This window comes from Chelonia mydas, chromosome 2 (genome assembly GCF_015237465.2).
Source record: "Chelonia mydas isolate rCheMyd1 chromosome 2, rCheMyd1.pri.v2, whole genome shotgun sequence".
In the NCBI taxonomy this organism is placed as follows: Eukaryota; Metazoa; Chordata; order Testudines; family Cheloniidae; genus Chelonia; species Chelonia mydas.
Genome location: NC_057850.1, coordinates 225,640,365 through 225,662,309, shown reverse-complemented (window position 1 = coordinate 225,662,309; position 21,945 = coordinate 225,640,365). Strand labels below are relative to the sequence as shown.

Below are 21,945 nucleotides of genomic sequence, written 5' to 3'. Positions count from 1 at the left end.
TACTAAAAAACTATACTTAAGGATTTAAAGTGTTATCCTGAACACTCTTGAGTGGTCTATAAAAAGATTTTTTCGTTTTCAGCAACAGATCACTTGTAAATGCTTTACAGTGTCTGCAGAGGACCATTCAAAAGTCCTTTAAGTTGATCTTATTCCAAAGAGTCCGGCAGGGGTTAAAGAGAATAAGATTTAAATGTTTAATTCTGTTGATGCACATTTTGGAGCTTGATGTTCTGTATTTAGTAATAAAAACCTAGCAAAGATACTTTTTTTTGAAAACCAAACCTTCATTTACTCAAATAGTTATAAATTTTCCTATAGGTTGCAATGGGTTGTCTGCAAGCCAGTTTATAAAGTGTTTTTACTTTTTCTCTGGAAACAAACACAGAAAGGTGTGTTTATCCCTATTGTGATGTCATTAAGAAATTAAATTAACCTATATTGTATCCAGACAAGCTGTAGGGATCTTGATGTGCATATGACTACACAATTCATAACACAGTATACTGAAGATAGTGAAATATGTTGTGTCCTATTTAGAGATAGGAATGTCTCTCACTTAATAGTACTGGCCAGGGAGGGCCTCATTAGAAGACACTTTATTTTACTCAGCAGTTGTAAGCAATATATTTTATTGTAAGTAGCTTGACAGTGTACTTCGTGTGAAAAATAAATCTTTAAACACAGACTTGCAAAAAAATGGTTAACAAAATCTGCCTGAGACAGACCATTGTCATTATTATTATTATTATTTATATTACTGTAGTGCCTGGGAGCACTAGTCATGGACCCCATTCTGGTAGGCACTGTACAGACAGAGAATAAAAAGACCAAGACATTTAGAATCTGTCTTTGAATATCTAGTGGGTCCATCAATAAAGTCTCTGGGCACTAACAAATTACATGATGCAAAAACCTGTCCTAAAAGATTACATTCTACACCCTTCTTCATCTGTTGTCGAGTGTCTGTCTGTCTCTCTCTCTCTCTCTGTGGTATGTATGTATGTAAAAATGTTTTTATAGAGAGCCTTTCACACATGAGATCCCAAAATGTTGCTTCTACATGCCCAGTATTGGGGGAGAGAAAGAAGACTGCTGCTCAGACTCCTCAGGGAGAGAGAGAGAAACTGAACCTCTGTGTCCTCTGTCCCCTGAGCTATCTGGTGAGAGATGCAAAAGATATATCCCGTAAGCACTGAGCTGGCAAGGAAAAAGGAATCATAAGAGACTTTTTACAAGAGGAGTCAGGATCTGGAAATATACCTGCTATAGCATTGATTTCTTGTGGTCTGTATGTAATGGAGGCTTCTGCTGGAGCTAGCCACCCATGATTACAGAATGAGTCACACCTGGAAGAGATCAGGATGATTGCCCTATAAAGAGCAGCAGGAGGCTGCAGAGAAGGGGGGAAGCGCAGGAAATTGTAGTGTGCGTGAAGGGCTCCTGCAGGGAAGACCACAAGACCAAGGGAGATGTGACAGAGCCGGAGCCTAGGGAGGCTCCTGTTGGGAAACCCAGATGGAGTTTGGGCCTACAAATTGGGGGCCTAGAGGCCTGTGCCAGAAAGCGAAGTTCCAGCTAGGATGAGCTGAGAGGATGGGCTGTGAAAACAGACTGGGACAGAAGAGTTCCAGCTGTGAGAGAAGACACCAGAACTAAGTATGGACTGTTGTGCGGTGATGGACTTTATTTTGGAACTTTGAGGATTAAGAGGAGTTCGTTATTAAACCAGCCCCAGACAGAAGGAGATGTTATGCACATGAAAGCCTGTATGCAGTTCTAAAGGGGCCTGCAAATAGGGACTAAAAGGGCAGGGTTCCTGCAAAGTGAGCCTGGCCAGAACTTGGGGGGGGAAGGGGGTGTCAGTAAACAGGCACCCCAATATGTAGCCCCAGCAATAAAGTAATTTATGTAAGCCTTGTCTATACTAGACTTTAATCTGAACACTTCCCGCTAATGCTGGTGCAGCTCCACTTTTGTACACCAGGCACCAGCAATCACGATTATATTTACCACTGTATTGCATAGACCTGCAGTGAGCAGGTTTCAATGAAATGGTGCTTAAAAGGACAGCAATTGCCTGGAGCCCTGTGTACATTAGCTCCCCCACCGTTGATGCTTTGGTGTTAGAAACTGGAGTTAGGAACTACCATAAACATAGATATTAGGTTATCCCTTGTCAAAAGTGACATGGAATCTTTATTTACAGCCTAGTCTAGCATTATCCAGGCCAGAGGGTCACTGGCTTTCTCTCATCTAAGGAATGAACCAGAACTCTTACATGTGGTCTTCAAAGCAAAAAATAATAGTGTGCAATGTTCCCTCTAATTGTTTACATCCATGTGCGGAATTAATTTTATGTGCATCAATATGGAAGTGATGTATGGCGGGGGTGAGGCCAAAGGATTCGGGATGGGGACTCAGGGCTGGGGCAGAGGGTTGCGCGGGGTGGGGGTTCAGGCCGGGGATGAGGGGCTCTGAGCTGGGGCAGGGGATGGGGGTGAGGGCTCTGGAGTGTGGAATGGGGGAGGGGTTCAAGGTGTGAGATGGGGCTCAGGGCTGGGGCAGAGGATTGGGATGCGCAGGGGGTGAGGGCTCTGGGGTGGGGCCAGGCATGCGGGGTTTGGGGTGCCCCAGGGCTGCAATGAGGAGAGAGGACTCCCCCCAGCCCTCTCTCTCTCTCTGCAGCAGCCCAGGGCTGGGACCGAGGTGCCTTTCCCCTGCCGCTGCTGGGGCCGGGGCTGGGGCCGGGGGAAAGGCGCCTCTTCCCGGCCACGTAGCTTAGAGGGAACGTTTTGTGGGCTTTTTCTTCTATATAATATATACAGAGAGCCTGAGATTTTTACAATAATTCTTGCTTACTTTTTGCCTAGAAGTATCAGGAATCTTGTTTTCTCTCTTTCTGCAGAGAATTCTTTGTAGGACTTGTAAACTACTGTATTTGCATCTTTGAGGATTGCTTCCAAGTGTTTGTCAGGAGCTTGGCTAAATAGGTATTAACAAAAATAGTGTTGTTTTTTTTAAATAATCCAACTAGAAATCTTCCCTCTTTTCAACTGCTCAAGTTTCAGTGTTTTATGATGTCATCATCCTGCTGGCTCTTTTTAATCAACAAAAGGTTCTTTAGCAAAAACAGTAGAAAAAACATAGTATTTGCAATGTTAAAGAAGAAAACCCAAAAGTGCTGACCCTTATGCATAAAATAGAAGCAAAAAAAGAGCACCAGCAGATTTTTTTTCTTCCCACTCTGTAGGTCATCTTATATTCCTTTGTGGTGGTGAGATTTGCAATACCAAACTGTTCTGAGATCCTCATTTCCACTGCAATTCTTAAGCAGAATGAAGTGATTTAAGGAGAGTGTTTCTGGCTTTTGTCAACATGTCAGATCCTTAATGTTGTTTTAACCGTAGTCTTTGTGGTTTCAAGTGTTTGTTTTTTGTATGTTGGCTTTTGTTTGTGTGTGCATGGGGGAGGGAGTTAATAATTCTCATCCTGACACAATATATCATATAATATGCTTTTGGCCAGTCTTAAATTTTTTTTAAAATTTTTTAAAAAATAATTGGGCTTTTGGCCTTTATTTCTTTGAATAAAACTGCCTGAAAAGTTTGCTTTTATTAAAAAAACAAAAACAAAAAACAAAAACCTGCTTAGAAGTATCAGAAATGCAGTGTACTCTTCCTTGGTTCTGCTACACAACATCTTTGATACCTGAGCATTGTGAGCATAATATGTCTTGTGAGCTCTCTTAGTTTGCAGTGAGATGAAGGCATCACTGTTCAGTGTCTTGGCCAAACAGTGGCTAGAGGGACTTCAGGGGAAGGGAGCTCATACCTTGCTGCTTATCGGGGTAAGGGAGGATAATCCTAAATGGTTCAGCCACTTGAAATCTGTGCTGTCAAAGAGGTGGTGTAATAGCAGTTGAGTTAAGTTCCTTCTTAGCAGCCCGTGGTGCTATGCCTCAGTTTTCTCATCTTAGGATAGCTGTTTGAGTCTCAACAACGCCTCCCCTCCTGGTTCTGGGGTCTGGTTCCACAAAACCTCAGAAAAATATCTCCAGTAGTCCTAGCTGAGACTCTCCCATCCTGAGCCTTTCCCTCAGGCTTGGTTTCCCTTTGGGCTCATGGGAATGTCTTGTATTGCCTACTGTCTTTAAGCTTTCCCCTAAAGTTTGGTGCAACCATTTTTCATTCTTCCATGGGGCGTTTCTACAGCCTTTTTTCCAGCTCCAACCGCCACAGCTGCTGCACCTTCCATAGCTTCCTCTCTGAAAAGACTTGCAAGCAACCTCTGCTCCATTCAAGTTCTCTCATTCTGGGCCTTCGACCTGGCCATTGAGAAGAACCCCTTTCTCTGACCCTGTTCTTTCACTGTATGGAACTGCTGCTTCTTTCACAGTCTGCACAGATTTCACCTGATCCGCTGATCACATGACCCTTCCTGGTCATGTGCTCTGGTCAGGTACTTCATCTAGGGATTCCCAGTCCTACCTGGGAGCTACATTACCCAGAATTCTATCTTTTAAAGGGCCTGGGGTTTCATAAAAAGCATGCTGAGCTCAACTATTACAGAGGGTGTCTTCAGCCCTAGTTTCAAACCTGAGCTTTCTCCTTCAGCACTCTAAGGGACAGGAATGTAAGCAGGTGGGTTTTCCATCCTGCTGTAAACAGAATATATACACACTTCAAACATCCCCTTTCCTGTGGTTTGGCTTTACTGATGACTCAAATAACAATAACAGACTGAGTTTTATATCCTATGTGCAGGTCTGTGTTGCAAAGTTAGGTTGGCTTAACTACATTGCTTAGGGCTGTGAAATATTTTGTGCCCTGTGCGGTGTAATTAAGCTGACCTAAGCCATGCTGTAGATACCACTTAGTCAACAGAAGAATTCTTCCATTGACCTCGCTACTGGCTCTTGGAGAGGTGGATTTACTACAGCAGCAGAAGAACCCCTTCCTTTGCTATAGTAAATGTCTACACTGCAGCTGTGCTGCTATTGTGTTTCTAGTGGAGACACACCCTAAACTTTCTTACCAAACGTGGCTTTTCTTAGGGTCTCCTGGCCAGGTATCATTTGCTTCTTCCTCTACTTCCTTCTGCCTCTCAGATGCATATCCTGGTGGGAGTGAAGATCCAGCTGCCACTATGACTTAATAGGGTTTATATTTTTATGCAGGGTTTAAGCACACAACATCATATGACTCATCAGAGGAGTCCTGTGTCCCCATGCAGACTCTACAATCCTGCTACAGACTATTACCCTGTTATGAGGGGGAAAGACTGCTTTCTGAAAGGGGCAAACACTTCAAACCCTGCAGCATAGTTGAGAGCAAAGAATACATGACAATGAGGGGAAGCCAGTGAGAGGTTGGGGACAACTCTGCTCCCCCCCCCCCCCCCAAAAGGCTTGGGGTGGATGGAGGAAGGTTTATAGATACTGACAAATATAGAAACAAATTCCTTATTTGTTGGGAGCATACTGAATTTCTTATCTTGATTCAGTTAACAATCTGTTAGTTAATTTGATGCAAAAAACTGAAAAGAATCTCCCTGAATTGACAGACACAAGTGTGAAATTAGAAGTCATGTAGTCACTGATGATGATTAGTAGTTATTCTGTAAGCCTTAGTAGTTTTGTTGTTCTTAAATTCAAGAAGTCTACACACAATAATATCTTCACAGTTGCTTTTTCTCCTGCTATTAAAAATTACCCGAATCAGCTATGACCAATTTGGATAAGCATCTGGTCTAACTTAATATAATTTATCCACAACTCCTTGCAAATAGGGATTTATAATATAATAGACAGACCCATAACTATGTGGCCTTACTGGTTGCTGCTATAACTTTGGTCTTTTGATGTACATGAAGTTTTTGTACTACTATAGTAATTCTAAGATCACTCTAGAAAATTGTCCTTAATCAACCAGTGTTTCAAAAACTCCAAAACAAGCCAGGTAAGGCCAGGCTCAATGTATCCATGTGTCTAATTATCTAAAACTGTGTTATTTAAATTATCGAAAAATGCATCCGATGACGTTAGCTGTAGCTCACGAAAGCTTATGCTCAAATTTGTTAGTCTCTAAGGTGCCACAAAGTACTCCTTTTCTTTTTGCGGATACAGACTAACATGGCTGCTACTCTGAAATCTAGTAGTTTCATGTGGGACTTGTAAATCATCTTAATTCCATCCAAAATGGAGCTCTCAAACTGATCAGTATCTTGAACTAAGACTGTATTTGTAACTGAAAAGATAATACAACTTTAAAAATCATTTTCTCTGCAATTGGCTTATGGTATTAATTAGATTTGTTTTCATCAAGTGTTTTGATTATGAAAGGGAAACTGGGTTCAGTTTATTCTAATTGCAGTTCCTGCCTGCTGACCTGCTTACCTGTACCAGTGCTCTCTGTCGGCCTCAACACATCTGGTCTTTGACCCATTTTCCTTGCTGAATTTGTAGCTTCAGGCTTAGGTCTCATTTCTGTCTTTTAGTTCTTAAGGAAACAAATGCCCTTAAACAAAAGGCAGAATTGTACATCTGAAGTGTTTAAACAGTGTGGAAAACTAATAATAGATCCTAAATTAGGAAAGGAGATTTCAAGTGTGATATTCTTATCAAATTAACATTGTTTGTCAAATGAAGATTTATTACAAATGATACGACTAGCATTGTTAAATTTAAAGGCACAGAAAAGGGACTGGTATATGACATTATAAAAATATAAAGTTCATGGCCACACAAGATCTACCTTGGTACACATAAAAAGTTTAAAATGTTAATTTATGCCTTTCAGCAAATTATTTTGGTAACCACAAAGGGCATTCAAATTGTAAAAATAACAGAGGAAATAAAAACTGTCTGGCATGCAAAACATACTTTAATGTGATTATTAACTGCAGGTTTTCTAAATTAAAGGCAAAGAGATCTCAGATTTCATACTTGTGAAGTAATATCATTCTCTTGCCTGAGAGGATGTAAACTGATTCTTGCTTGACTCTGTGGTCACTAATCTCTTGCATTCAGGTTGCGATAGCAGACAGATAGGGGATTTGTTGCCAGCATGGAAAAAGGCCGTGGCAGGCAGCAAAACAACGGACAGGTGGATAGATTTAAGCAGACTTTACTAATTAGCATGTTGCCTGACACTATGAGGTAAGAGTTCTGCAGTTCTGTAAGCTTCCCCATATGTCAAAGGAAAGATGATGAAATAATTAACGAGCTTTGAGCTATTCGGGCTGAGCTCCTGGGTGCATACTAATTTTATACTTGTATGCTTTATTGTAAAAGGAGTTGCTTATTTTTCAAAATATACAAACTAGGTTTGTACTAAATTCATTAGTTTATTATTGGGAAGAACATCTAGACATGGAATGATCCATAAATAAAAGTGTCTTTATCGGTTTTGTTTGGGTTTTTTGCCACTAGAAAACCTATTTTTGAAAGTGCTGATTTTTCTTAATATGTGTTTTATATTTCACTGCATATAATGTGTACATTTTAAAAGCACAATCACTGTAATCACTGGTATTTTAATACTGTGATGCTCTAAATCATGGGTTCTTACTGCCTCACGTGTGTTAATGGATTTATCCTTGCAAAAGCCCTATAAGTTAAAGAATTATGATTTTATTGATGGGGAATTGAAGCAGAGAGATTAAATTACTTGCCCCAAATCACACAGGTAGTCTTTAGCAGAGTCATTAATGGAACACAGTTCTCCAGAGTCCCGCTCCACTGTCTAAACCACAAAACCACTATTAGAAGAGTTTGTCTGGTCTGTAATGGCTAATCAAAATTAGGTTTAGACAACAATTGTAATATATACTTACTGGCCCTTGCAAGACTGAGGGTATGTTGTCCTTAAAACACTAAATTGACCAAGTCTAGTAGTAAATTCAATATAGCAGCATCTGCATGAATTATATTTGAAAATGTTGTATGTTACACACTGTAGGGAAAAGCAAAAGTCAGAAATCTATTAAATTGTCAGTTAAGAACAGTATTGTGTAACATAAGATATAACAATCCCCCAAGATTACCATAAAACATACTTTTCTCTCTTCCTTTGCCCTGTACTGAACAGGAGGTACCTACACCTGCCCTACATTCATACACGTAGCCTACTCCACAGAAGGAATACCACATATACTACATTTTACAACCCCTTCAACCCCTCTTACAAATTCCTTTACCCTTATGCTCGTGATACCATCATAGACAGTCCCGACAACTTGCAATCTTGCACCAGCTGAGAATAAGACTGCACTGGTGGGATCATGACCGACATGCAGAAGAAGCTAAGCTTTTATAGAAGGTTTATAGAGCTGAGGTTGAAGGAAGCAGAGCATGAGTCTAGCCACTAATGAAGTTGAAAGATGCAATTCTGAATGATTTTAAAAATCCTAAATCCTTGCATACTGAGTCTTAAAGAAGGAAGAAAACTTTCAAGCAGAAGCAAATTGGGGGTTTTGGGGCCCTGGGCCAGAGCAAATGGGGGCCCCTTCCCACTCCTTCCGCCTGCAGTTCTCCTTGCCCTCCTGCTGGGGAAATGGGGTCAGGGTGTGGGGGCTTGCCCTGCTCTGCCCACCCGGCGCTCCTGCCGGAGAACAGGGTCAGGGTGTGGGGGCTTCCCCCACACCGCGGCAGGAGCACCAGGCGGAGCAGGGCAAGACCCTGCTTCCCGACCCCATTTCCTCAGCAGGAGTGCCGCAAGCCCTGGTGCCCTGACCATGCTCCCTGGCAGGAGCGCTGGGCCGGCGGGTTGGGGTGTGGGGGCACCCATTTTTCCGGGAACCCCCAAATTGGCCAGGGCCCCTGGGCACAGGCCCTGTTGGCCCAGTGGCTAATCCGCCACTGCTTGCCAGGGACTGTTCAAGATGAAAGTCCATTCTGTGCACCATCATGGCTACATTATAGCCACGCGAATCTGCTGCTGTTGCTGAATTCCACCTCCAGGGGGGTAGAATTATGGTTGTATGGGTATGTACCTTAACCCTTTATTCTTCTTTGAGTGCTGGTCCCTATGGGTATTCACTGTGGAGTGCTCATGCAGTTGAGATTGGAAGATTTTTCAGCTGCAGCATCCATTGGTTTGCATCTGCATCCTACACCACCTCATGCTCATAAGAAGCAGCACAGACCTGCCACCTCTCCAGTTCCTTTCTCCAACTCATGGTCTGAGATGGAACCCTTCATCAGCTTCTGTTGGCATTCCCACTTGAACTCCTTTTTGATTTTCCTTGTAAATAGGAGCTTGGGGTTTTTTTAAGTTCGTTGTTAATTGGTGTAAGTCAGTTTTGGGGTTTGGGGATTTCCCCCTTGATGCCTCACTGTTTGGGGCACCTAGTGTGCCCAAGATCCCAAGCTTTAAGCCCTGCAACCCCTTCCCCCACATCTTGCCAGTTGGTGACCCTCATGAATGCTGCCTGCACATTCCCTCTGAGTGCAAAATCTGCTGTTCCTTTCCCCCTCATGTTAGACAGTCACATGAGTTCTGGAATCACATGCACTTAATGGACCTCTCCCTTAGGCCCCAGTCTGATCCTCGGCTTTCCTGCTCACTGGCACACTCATTGGAGCCTCAGAGTAGTGCCCTTCTGGCACCAACACTCTCCACCTCCATATCCTCGAGCAAGACAAGGACTTGTCTAAACAGAGGCATGAGGAGGGTAAAGGTAAACACCTCCTTAAGAAGAAGGACAAATTGCCTCTGAAGTCCTCTAAGGGGACTGCTTCTTCCTTATCCTCAGTATCGAGTGACACTCCATGTCCCAGTGTGGGTGTGTCTAGAGCTCACTTGGAGCATCTGTCGACACTGATGTCATCTGTTAGGACTCATCAAGGGCTCAACAGCAGATCGCTCTCCGACACTTTTCTCCTGTCTTGGGCAGGCGACCTGATGTACGTCTTTCCGCCAATTTCACTCATCAGCAGGGCCCTCCTGAAAATCAAGAGGGACAGGATTGAAGTCATCATGATCGCCCCAGCATGGCCTCGCCAGCATTGGTTCAACATGCTCATGGACTTGGCAACAGCACCCCTATGTATGCTTCCCAACCACCCAGACCTGCTCTCTCAGGATCACGTGAAGTTGCTGCACCTAAACCTCACCTCTCTCCACCTCTCAGCATGGATGCTGCGTGGCTGAACCCGGAGGAGCAGGCCTGCTCTAGTCAAGTCCAAGTTCTATTGGAGAATAGAAAACACTCCAATAGAGAGACTTACCTGGCAAAGTGGAAGCGCTTCTCCTGCTGGGCGTCAGAGTGGAGGAGCTCCCCAACCCAGTCTTCTCTGCAGTCCATTCTGGACTACCTGCTTCACCTGAAACGTCAAACTTCTCGATCAAGGTGCACCTGGCAGCCATTTCAGCCTTCCATCTTCGTGTCCAGGGCAGGTCGGTATTCTCGCATGAAGTAACTATCAGGTTTCTTAAGGGCCTTGAAAGACGTTTTCTGTCGGTCCAGTGCCCCAGTGGGACCTCAACATAGTCCTCTCTAGGCTCACTGGCCCTCCCTTTGGGTCTCTAGCCTGCTGTTCTCTTTCACATCTGTCATGGAAGGTTGCTTTCCTTGTGGTTATCACTTCAGTGAGGCAAGTCTCCGAGATTAAAGCCCTTACGTCAGAGGCCCCCTATATGGTGTTCTTCAAGGACGAGGTTCAGTTGCGTCCCCATTCTGCTTTCCTGCCAAATGTGGTGTCACCTTTTCATGTTAATCAGGACATTTTCCTCTGGTGTTCTGCCCAAAGCCTCACATGTCCAACGAGGAAAGGCGCTTGCACACCCTAGATGTCAGGCGGGCTCTGGCATTCTACTTAGAGCATACCAAGCCCTTCTGTAGATTGACTCAACTCTTCGTCATTGTGGCTGACAGGATGAAAGGCCTCCTGGTGTCTTCTCAAAGCTTTCGTATTGGATTACTACCTGCATCCGTACTTGCTACAAGTTGGTGCGGGTTGTATGTCCACTAATAGTGACGGCCCATTCAACTAGAGCTCTGGCGTTGCCAGCAGACTTTCTAGCACAAATACCTATCCAGGACATCTGCAGAGCCACAACATGGTTTTCGGTGCACACCTTCACAACCTCAGCAGGCCAGAGATGAAGCTGGCTTTGGCAGAACTGTGTTGCAATCAACATATCCATGAACTCCTACCTGCCTCTGGAGATATTGCTTGGGAGTCATCTAACATGGGATAGACATGAGCAAGCACTCGAAGAAGAAAAAATGGTTACTAGCCTTCCATAACTGTTGTTCTACAAGATGTGTTGCTCATGTCCAGTCCATGACCCGCCCTCCTTCCCGTCTGTCAGAGTTCTGGCAAGAAGGAACTGAGGGAGGGGGGAGCTGGTGGCACCCCTTATACCAGCGCATATGTGTGCCACTCCAGAGGCCGCCAGAGCTAGTCCCCTATGGATACCACTAAGGAAAAAACTTCTGGCACCGATGCATGTGGCGAGCACACACACTTAGATAACATGACGTAAGCAACACATCTCGAAGAACAGTAGTTATGGAAGTTTAGTAACCATTTTTTTTTCTACTCCCTCTTAAAAACTACCTTCCCCATCCCTCTTCAGGGACCCCTCTCAAGAGGCCTCTCAAGCAGGAGGTGGACTCCCTAATTTAGCTTGGGATGACAGACTGTCTCTCCTCAAGACAGGGATAAAGCTTTTACTCAAGATATTTCCTCGTCTCCAAAAAGGAGGTTGGGCTGGAGACCCACTCTAGATCTCAGACAGGTGAGTCTTCATACACCATTTAAGATTCAGGATGACCCACTTGGCCTCAGTAATCTTTTCCCTAAATGAAGGCAACTGGTTTGTGGCCCTCAATTTTGAAGGATGCCCTCTATCATAGACATTCCTTCAGAGCACAGGTGATTACTGTGCTTTACGATGGGCCGAGGGTACTTTCAGTGCAGAATTCTCCCTTTGGCCTCTCAGGAGCACGGAGAGTTTTTACAAAGATGCTCTCCATGATAGCAGCGTATCATCATTGTCAAGACAACCTGGTATTTCCTTAACTTGACAGTTGGCTGCTCACAGAACGATTGTATCAGGAGGTACAGATAGTGGTCTTCTCATTACTAGAATTTTTTCGGTCATTGGGACTTCAGGTAAATCTAAAAGAGTCCAGTTTAAACCCACCACCACCACCACCCGAAACTTAGAGTTTACCAGAGCAAATCGGAACTTAGTTTTGGATAAAGCATACTTACCAGAGAACAGATTCCTTGGAATGAGTGACCTCATTGTCCAACTCTGTCTCATCCTGCAGATGCTGGTCCTGTCCTGCTTCGTCCTTCTAGGCCTATGACCACCTACACCTACGTGACATGTTTTGCAAGGCTCTGCCTCCAGGGCCTCCAAACATGGTTGTGGATGGTCTCTGCTCAAGCAGATACCCCCTGGATAAATGTTTCACTTTCTCTGTGTCCCCTCAGATCCCTTGTTTGGTGGAAAACAAAAGGGGTTCCCTTGGTTTCCCCACCATCCACGAAGAAACTCATTACAGATGCCTCACTACTGGGTTGGGAAGTGCACCTGGATGATCATATAGCTCATGGCTTCTGGACTCCACAAGATTAAGCCTGTTACTTCTTGTCCTGCCTTCAGTGAACAGGGAGAACAATTGATCATCTTCCTCTTTATAATAGCCTTTAACGTATTTGAAGACTGTTATCAGGTCCCCCATCAGTTGTCTTTTCTCAAGACTAAATATGCCCAGTTGTTTTAACCTTTCCTCATAGGTCAGGTTTTCTCAACCTTCCATCATTTTTGTTGCTCTCGTCTGGAAACTTAAATATTTGTCAACATCTTCCCTGAAATGGGATGCCCAAAACTAGACCTAGTACTCCAACTGAGGCATCACCAGTACCAACTAGAGTGTGATAGTTACCAGGAGTGTCTTTCATATGACACTCCTGTTAATACATCCCAGAATATTAGACTTTTTTGCTGCAACTGCATCTCATTGTTGACTTATGTTCAACTTGTGATCCAGTGTAGCCACCAGATCCTTTTCTGCAGTTAGTTCACATTTTGTAGATGTGCATTTGATTTTTTCCTTCTTAAGCATAATACTTTGGTGCTTGCCTTTACTGAATTTCATCTTGTTAATTTTGACCCTCTCTCCAGTTTATCAAGGTCCTTTTGAATTTTATCCTGTTCCCCTCCCAGCTAGTCATGTGCAGATTTTATAAGCATACTCTCCACTCCATTATCCAAGCCTTTAATGGTCATTTTGAATAATACCAGACCTAGGACAGACCCTAGTTGACAGTGGAACATAGATAACTAGTGTGAGTACAGTTTGTCAACCAATTGTACACTCACCTGATAATTTCATCTAGACCATATTTCCCTTGTTTGCTTATGAGAAAGTCATGTGGGAGCATGTCACAAGCTTTACTAAAATCGAGATAAATGGTGTCTTCTGCTTCCCCCATCCACTAGGCTCAATACCCATCAAAGGGGGAAATTACGTTGGTTCAGCATGATTTAGTCTTGACAAATCCATATTGGCTATTATTAATGACCTTATTTTTCTCTCTGTCCACAAATTGAGTGGTTAATAATTTGTTCCAGTATCTTTCCAGCTATCAAAGTTAGGCTGACTGGTCTATAATTCCCTGGGTCCAATTTGCCCAATTAAAGCTGGGTACGATGTTTGCTCTTCTCAAGTCCTCTAGAACCTCATCCATCCTCCATGAGTTCTTGAAGATAATTGCTAATGGTTCTGTGATTGCTTCATCTAATTCCTTAAGAGTTCTAGGATGAACTTTGTCAGGACCTGCTGATTGGAATAAATCTAATTTATCTAACTATTCTTTAATCTGTTTGTCCCCTATTCTGTCTTGAGTTCCTTTCCCCTTGTTCTTAATGTTAATTGTGTTAAAGAATCTGGTCACAATTAACCATTTTAGTGAAGTCTGAAGCAAAATAAGTATTAAACATCTTAGCCTTTTTGATGTCATCTGTTAGGACTCCTTCCTTACTAAGTAGTGGACATGCACTTTCCTTCAGCATTTTCTTGCTTCTAATGTATTTATAGAGCCTTCTTACTGACTTTTCTGTCCCTTGCTAGATGTAACTCATTTTGTGCTTTAGCCTTTCTGATTTTGTCCCTACATGCTTGTATTATTTTTTTGTACTCCTCCGTAGCAGTTTATCCATGTTTCCAGTTTTTGTAGGATTCTTTTTTGATTTTCAGGTCATTAAAGAGCTTAAGAGGGAGCCATATTGTCCTCTTACTATTTTTCCTAGTTTTCCTTCTATCAGGATAATTTGCTCTCTTGCCTTGAATATTGTCTCTTTGAGAAACAGCCAATTCTCCTGAACTCCTTCATCCCATAGATTTTCTTCCCATGGGGCCTTACCTACAAGTTCTCTGAGTTCGTTAAAGTCTATGTTTTTGAAGTCCATGGTCCTTATTCTGTTGCTCTCGTTCCTTTCTTTCTGTGGAATTATGAAGCCTATCATATTCATAATCACTTTCACCCTATTTGCCTTCCACTTTCAGATTCCCAACCAATTTCTCCATTAGTCAGAATCAAGTCTAAAATGGCTACTCCCTAGGTACTTCCTCCACCTTCTGAAACAAAAAGGTGCCCCCAGTACATTCCAAGAGCTTACTGGACATTTTGTGTTTTGCCATATTACTTTTCCAACAGATGTCTTGGTAGTTAAAGTCCCCCATTACTACGGTTCTTATGTTTTGGATATTTTTGTTGTTTGTTCTAGAAAAGTCTCACCTACCTCCTCTTCCTGAGTTGGCAGTCTATAATAGACCCCTGCCATGACGTTACCCCTGGTTTTTTCCCTGCGTTTCCCCTTCAGACTAAGCCTGAAAAATCAGCTATTAACAATTTAAAACTGGCATAGCCTTCTGAATAAGCCTTAGCAGAAGGGCATTAGTATATCATGGTAGCATTTTGTAGATGTTAAAATGTTAGTATTTGGGCGTAAGCTGTTCATGACATCTTTAAAAGCCTGAATGAATAATCTAGTGTTAACAGTGCAATTTTTAATTTGGACTTTTTTTAAAAAAACAGGTTACCATGAAGACCAAGCAACTGAAGGAATCTGTTACACATACTCCAGGTGTGTGACCCCTAATTCCTAATCAATGCTGTTAATAACAAATTATTTATATGATGGGTTTCTAGTGTAGAGGCCATTTTGCAGCTTTCAGGGTGATGTTTATAGCCTTGGCTGTAGAAGCTCCATGCTCCTGCTATCAGCAGACACCAAGGTGGATGGGCATTTTAAGGAAGTCCTCCCATTTAGAGGTGGCTGTGTAAAGGCTCTCTAGGGTATTATTATTCTATTTATTTATTATAATGGTGCCCACAGTGTGCTAGTCAATTCAGATATGCAAAAAAAACCAACCCAGATAAATATCTGCCTTGAAGAGCTTACAATCAAGTTGAGACAACTGACAAAGGAATATAGGCTTGGGGAATACAGTACAGGACTTCTAACAATGTATTTAACCCTATGTCATGTTGCTCCTATTTTATTTGTTAGCTTTTTATTTCTTTTTCTCGGGAAGGGAAGATATTTCAACCTTTGCCAATTTCCAATTTATTTTATTTTAACCCTTATTTCTGTGGGTTATTTTTTAAAGGTTTGAATGAGTAATCAATTTGTAAATGTTCTGGATTTGCAGTTCTTGCCATAATTAAATAATATCTATCTAGTAGAGCTCAGCAAATACTAGAAAAACTTTTCATTATTTGCTCAAATTTAAAATGAACTCTGTCTATTTTGTCATCTTTTCTCTGTGTGTGCTTGAATGTTGGGGGAAAACAGTCTAGTTTTAATCCCATACGTGCTCTCAGAAAGCATATTTTAATGCACACTCACATGCCAATACTACCAAAACTTCCATATTTAAATAGGATGGTTAAGGGACATCCTCACAAGAGCCATGAGAGGGCCGCTGAATTAGTCACACAAGGATCTGACGGCACCCTTTGCAGCTAGGATGGAACATACATGCTCAATTTCTTGTGACTCTAATGAGACAACTAGATCCAAACTGCAATCAGCCAATAAATGTTACAGTAGATTAATCTTTCCAGGAATGATGAAAGTTTACAATTTTCTAAAATTCTCCAATCCTGCTTATTTGTTACCTCTCCCAAAGAAGATTTGAGGAGGAAGGGGATAGATTGAGACTGACAGATGTGGGAGGGCTGGGGCATCTAGTGGATACAGGATGAACAAAGAACAGAAATGAATCAAGGGAAATGACCATTTACAATAGGAAAAAATGAGGTGGGAGTGTTGGACAACAGAATGGGGTAAATATGAAAGACAAGGAATGAGAGGAGAGAAGATTATGAACTATAAAGGAAAGAATAATAGAGAAAACAGTAAAATGAGAAGAAGAGATGACTATTATGGACTGATTTGGATATGGAAGGAGAGAAAAGGGGGATAAGCAAATCGAAGGGGAGGGAGAGAAAAGGAAAGTTTAGATTAGTGATTTTTTTATTTCAGATGTTCGTGCTCTTCGATTATATTTCCCTTGCATTTATTCCTTGGTTCTAAGTTTGCTCAAAATAGTTGCCCAGTCCCTTCTTCTCAATCTAGTACATTAGTATAACTGGCCATTCTGAATTATATAGTTCATAGCTTGAGAAAGCAGATAAAATGTATCAGAATTCACCAAAATATTCCATTGGATGCAACCTCATGCACCATATACAGGAGGAGTAACCATCTTTGAACTCTTAATGTCTATGCTGGCCTTTTGTGTTGCATATCTGATGGGAAACACAAAGGTCTAGATCCACAAAGGGATTTAGGTGCTTAATAGCGACATAAGTCCAAAATTTTGATCCTCAAAACCCCTTTTCAGCTGTCACCTAACCCTGTACACTCCTACATTCCCTGAGCACCTAATTTTCCCCCAGTAAACTCACCAAGGTGCCTACATTTCTTCCAGTGGCTTTCACAAAGCTGTCTAAGTCCTGCTGCCACTGAGTTACTCAGTGCCTAAACTCTAGACCAGGGAGAGCGTGAGAATGACTCTGTAGCCTAGTGATTAGCACATACTCCCTGGAGACGAAGGTTCCAGTCCCTGCTCCAATGGCTATTTGAGTATTTTGTAAAAAGTGTGGAAGAGTTTCAACAGGAGAGGCTGAGAGTGGCCCACTGCAGAATACTTATAGCCCAGTGGTTAAAGCATTCATCAGGTGGTGGCAGAGACCTGGGTTCAAGTCACTGCTCCAAATCAGGCAGAGGATATTTGAACCCGGGACTTCCACATCCTGGGTGAGTGCTCTGAGTGCTGGGCTGTAGGGCATAAGGGTGGAGTGTGGCAACACCATCATTTTTTGTGAGAAAGGGCTTACCTAACTCTGGGAGAGAGTTCACAGCCATGAACCCCAAGTGGAGATAGGCACCTCCCACTGGCCTGGAATTAGGCGCCCGACTCCCTTTGAGGGACGGGGCTTTGGCCCCACCCCTCTGCTCAGCATTTCCTGCTGGCTAACTTAGGTGACTCCCTACTCAGCTTTCTGACTGTTATGAATCCTGTGGTCAGGCACCTAACTTTCCCCATGCATTGTATAGTAAGCCGGGGCACCTAATTTGAGGCTGAGGCTTCTACCGGGTGGCAAGACATCTAACATTAGGCATTGTAACACTGAGTCTAAATCCTCTTTGTGGATCTAGCCCAAAATACATTTGGGCTCAGTGGTTTGTAGGTGATGAATTTGTCCTTGGCAGGTTACTCCAAGTAGAAAGAGCTTTTAAAAAAAAAAAAGTTCTAAATCTTCTGAAATGCAGAAAATTGCCCTTCGCAGTTTGAAATGGTTGGGCAGAGGAGAGCCTCAGAACTCCTGTAATATTTTTTTTGTTCCTGCACTCACTTTGACTGGCTACCAGCCGACTGAGAGGGGGTTATGCCACAACCCCTGCCTCTGCAGTTCTGTTGGTTTCTGGGGGACTCTGAAACCCAGGTTCTCAACCACAAGGGCTCTCCCTGCTCTGTCTCTCAGCTGTAGATCACTTGTCACCACCCAGTTCCCTTTTCATTTGACTTTAGTGGTTTTTACATATAATGCTATTTCCAACAGGAATTGTTAGACTCTCTGAGCTTAGAAACTTGGCCCAGAATTCCAGAAATTCCAAAACCAACATGGATTTGCCAGACCATATAATTACGCAGCGAGAAATAGATGAGGAGGAGGAGGAGGAGAACTATAATCGTGACCCAGAACAGATGGATATTCCAGCAGATCACAGAGAGACCATGACAAGTGAAACCAGACACCGCAAGAGAAAAACAGCCAAAGCATCTGAAATAACTCCAGCAATGATGAAAGAGGTGGCAGAAGATAAATGCAGGGGAAAGCGTCAGAAAGACTTTGATAACACAGAACAGAATGAATATAGCGATGATGAGAACAGAAAAAAAGAGAAAAGCCACAATTCTGAAGAATTGTGGACTCAAAATCAACAGAAGCTTCTTGAACTAGCCTTACAGCAGTATCCAAAGGGAACATCAGACCGCTGGGATAAGATAGCAAAATGCGTCCCAGGAAAAAGTAAGGTAGGGTCATTGTATTGTATGGGATTAGACTACTAATAAACCAATATGACATCTAGGCAGGTCTTTTCCTATCAATTAGCTGCCAGCCTGAGGTCTTTAATCCAGCCTGTCACTATCGGAAAACTCAAAGGGCCCAACTCACAGGGTATTGTCACCACATATATTGATACTTTATTTATTCAGTGGAATGCATCCGATGAAGTGAGCTGTAGCTCACGAAAGCTTATGCTCAAATAAATTCGTTAGTCTCTAAGGTGCCACAAGTACTCCTTTTCTTTTTACAAGAACTAGGGGGTCACCAAATGAAATTAATAGGCAGCAACTTTAAAACAAACAAAAGGAAGGGTTTTTTTCACACCACGCAGAGTCACCTTGTGGAATTTTTTACCAGAGGATATTGTGAAGTTCAAGACTATAACAGGGTTCAAACAAAAGAACTAGATAAGTTCATGGAGGATAGGTCCATCAATGGCTATTAGCCAGGATAGGCAGGGATGGTGTCCCTAGGCTCTGTTTGCCAGAAGCTGGGAATGGGCAACAGGGGATGGATCACTCTGTGATTACCTGTTCTGTTCATTCCTTCTGGGGCTCCTGGCATTGGCCACTGTTGTAGACAGGATAATCGGCTAGATGGACCTTTGGTCTGACGCAGTGTGGCTGTTCTTAAATTTCCAGACAGTTAAGCAAAAGCATATGGAGAAACTGAAATTATAAACCTACTAGATTATATGGAAGAAAAGCCCTGGGCAGAGCTAACAGAGGCAATGTGTCCATGATCAGTGACCTCTATTTTGTCATGGGGTAGGTTCAGTAAGAGCCCAGTATTCATGACAATTCAATTTGCAGTGCAGTCCAATGTTGATGCCTGAAGCAGCAGGATATCTTCATCTTACTTGCCCCAAAAGATCAATGTTAGAGAGGAGGAAATGTGGGTGGGGTTCCAGAAACAGTCTTTTTAGATCTCAAAATTCTCTGGCAGTTCACATTCTAGGATGGGTTTGCTATATTAGAACGATGGTAAGGGCTTGTCTACACTTGGAAATTTATGAAATAGCTGTTCCAGAGTCTACACTTGGATAGCTACTTGGGTAAATTTCCAAGCCCTAAGAGCGAGGCAATCATTTTTCAGACACACTGTTGACAATATTACAAAACTGTGCTACTTCCCTATTTTAATCATTATTCTGCTAGACACTTTGTCAAGAAAGAGACTGTCGATATAAGGCAAATTTTCTCCTATTTTTCTCTGGTCTCTAACAACATCAGTTATCTGTAATGAACCCCAAACTGAAAATTCTTTTTGTAATCCACTTTTCATTATGTAAAAAGAAAAGGAGTATTTGTGGCACATTAGAGACTAACCAGTTTATTTGAGCATAAGCTTTCGTGAGTTACAGCTTCATCGGATGAAGTGAGCTGTAGCTCACGAAAGCTTATGCTCAAATAAATTGGTTAGTCTCTGAGGTGCCACAAGTACTCCTTTTCTTTTTGCAAATACAGACTAACACGGCTGTTACTCTGAAACCTTTTCATTATGTGTACATTGCCCTTGCCTTCTGAAAGCTCAATACATGGGTGAATATTCTTCTACATTTTTTTAAAATACTAAAACTACTTTTAAAACAACGTAACTATTTGAGAGAGACTGTGTACAGTAGAAGTAATATGAAGATACTAAATCACAGTTCATACTTTTGAAAGATAAAACCTGTTGTTTGTTTGTTTGTTTGTTTTGCAGGAAGAGTGTGTGGCAAGATACAAGTTGCTTGTTGAACTTGTACAAAAGAAGAAAATGGCTAAAAGCTGAATCTTCTGAGCAAAAGAGTTTTATTTCTATTTTTCAGAATGAGATTATATTTTAAATCTCATATGCAGAAGTATGCATTTTTGTACCACAGTATTTCTATGTCATGTGCCTTAGTAAAAGAAAATATCAATAAATTTTAAGCCATCTTGCTTAACCATTTTCTGTGTTGAAGAATTTAAATGTATTTTTGTTTTGGAGAGCTATTTATAAAGACATCCTATTGCATGTCTTGGTAATTGGTAGAGCTTTAAGAAGACCCTCATAGTTTATTGCATGATGACTTCAGTATGAATGAATGTGCAGTATATAAAGGGTAAAAGGTCTAACCTTTAAGGAGGCAAAAGAAATATATGTTAGCTGCACTGAAAATTTAAACATGAGATTGTTGAAAAAAAATTTAAGATTTTTCTTTATAGACACACTACACATATGTTATATGTATATCTACATATGTGCATATAATGTGTGTTCATTTATATGCATGTACACATGCTATTTAAAAATTTGTATGTTATATATTTGAGAGTTATGAACTTCACACGTATTCATATGTCTATTATGTCTGCTATATAATTGCTCTTTCAAATATCTTACATGATAATATACAGTAATATTTAGTACTATTATTTAGCTATATTTTAATTAAGGTTTTTCAGAGGATTTTTTAATTGAGAAAGACTAACGTATACAAACGTTTCATATCATTCAGATTTTGAATTACAGAATTTGATTTAAGTATAACATGCATATCCCCACCATTATTTTAATATTTCATATTTGTGCTCCTACATTTTTTTATTTCTGCTGCTTCATTTTTACAGCTGAACAACTGTATTTAGTTACAGTTCATCACTTGCTGCTCCAGTGTTTTTCACAACTTTGGAAAAGCTACAAGAAGATTTAAACAACAAAGTGATAAGTGTCTGAAGGTCATTAAAAATGACACCAATAAATTGGAGAGGTGAAACAGACCCTTGTGCAAGAACACAGAAGACTACAGCATCTTTCAGAATTACTCACACTCAAATTTAATATAAATAATAAACTCTGATATGCTTTACAGGCCTTTTTTTTTCCTACAGGGATGCTAGGCACCTACCATTCAAAGCTGAAATCAATGGAAGCTATTGGAGCTCAGGACTAGAGCTGGTCAGAAGTTTTCTAGTGGAACACTTTTTCATCAGAAAGTGCTGATTCACTGAAAGAAACATATTGCAAAAATATGTCAGTATTGACAAAATTTCATTTGGGGGAAGAATAAAGGGGGGGGAAACATTTCAATAAGGTCAGCATGTTCTGTTTTGACATTTTCAGAATGAAACGTTTCAATTTTTTGTTCCAAAATTTTTCTCTCTATATTCTATATTTTTTAAAATAAAAATGTCAAAATTGAAACGAAATGTTTCAGTTGACTCACGACACCATTGTTGCATGGGAAATTTTGACATTTTTTGTCCAATTTCAGAAAGTTTTGAAATTGTGGAAACTTCCAGGAATGGAAAATCTGGTTCCTGCCCAATTCTGAAAATTGTATCGTCTATATTTATATGATAAAATTGTGTTAC

General features: G+C 41.5%; 1 protein-coding gene across 2 annotated transcripts in view; it reads left to right on the top strand.

Annotated features, from left to right (window-relative positions):
* Positions 1-21,440, top strand: part of DNAJC1 (DnaJ heat shock protein family (Hsp40) member C1) — a 194,251-nt gene extending 172,811 nt beyond the window's left edge. For both annotated transcript variants that reach the window (XM_037890839.2, XM_043541316.1), the window contains 3 exons: positions 15,062-15,110; positions 18,098-18,573; positions 20,312-21,440. In XM_037890839.2, the coding sequence (XP_037746767.1) occupies positions 15,062-15,110; positions 18,098-18,573; positions 20,312-20,380 (594 nt within the window). In that variant the 3' untranslated portion in view covers positions 20,381-21,440. The remainder of the gene's footprint in view (positions 1-15,061; positions 15,111-18,097; positions 18,574-20,311) is intronic.
* The last annotated feature ends 505 nt before the right edge of the window (positions 21,441-21,945 follow it).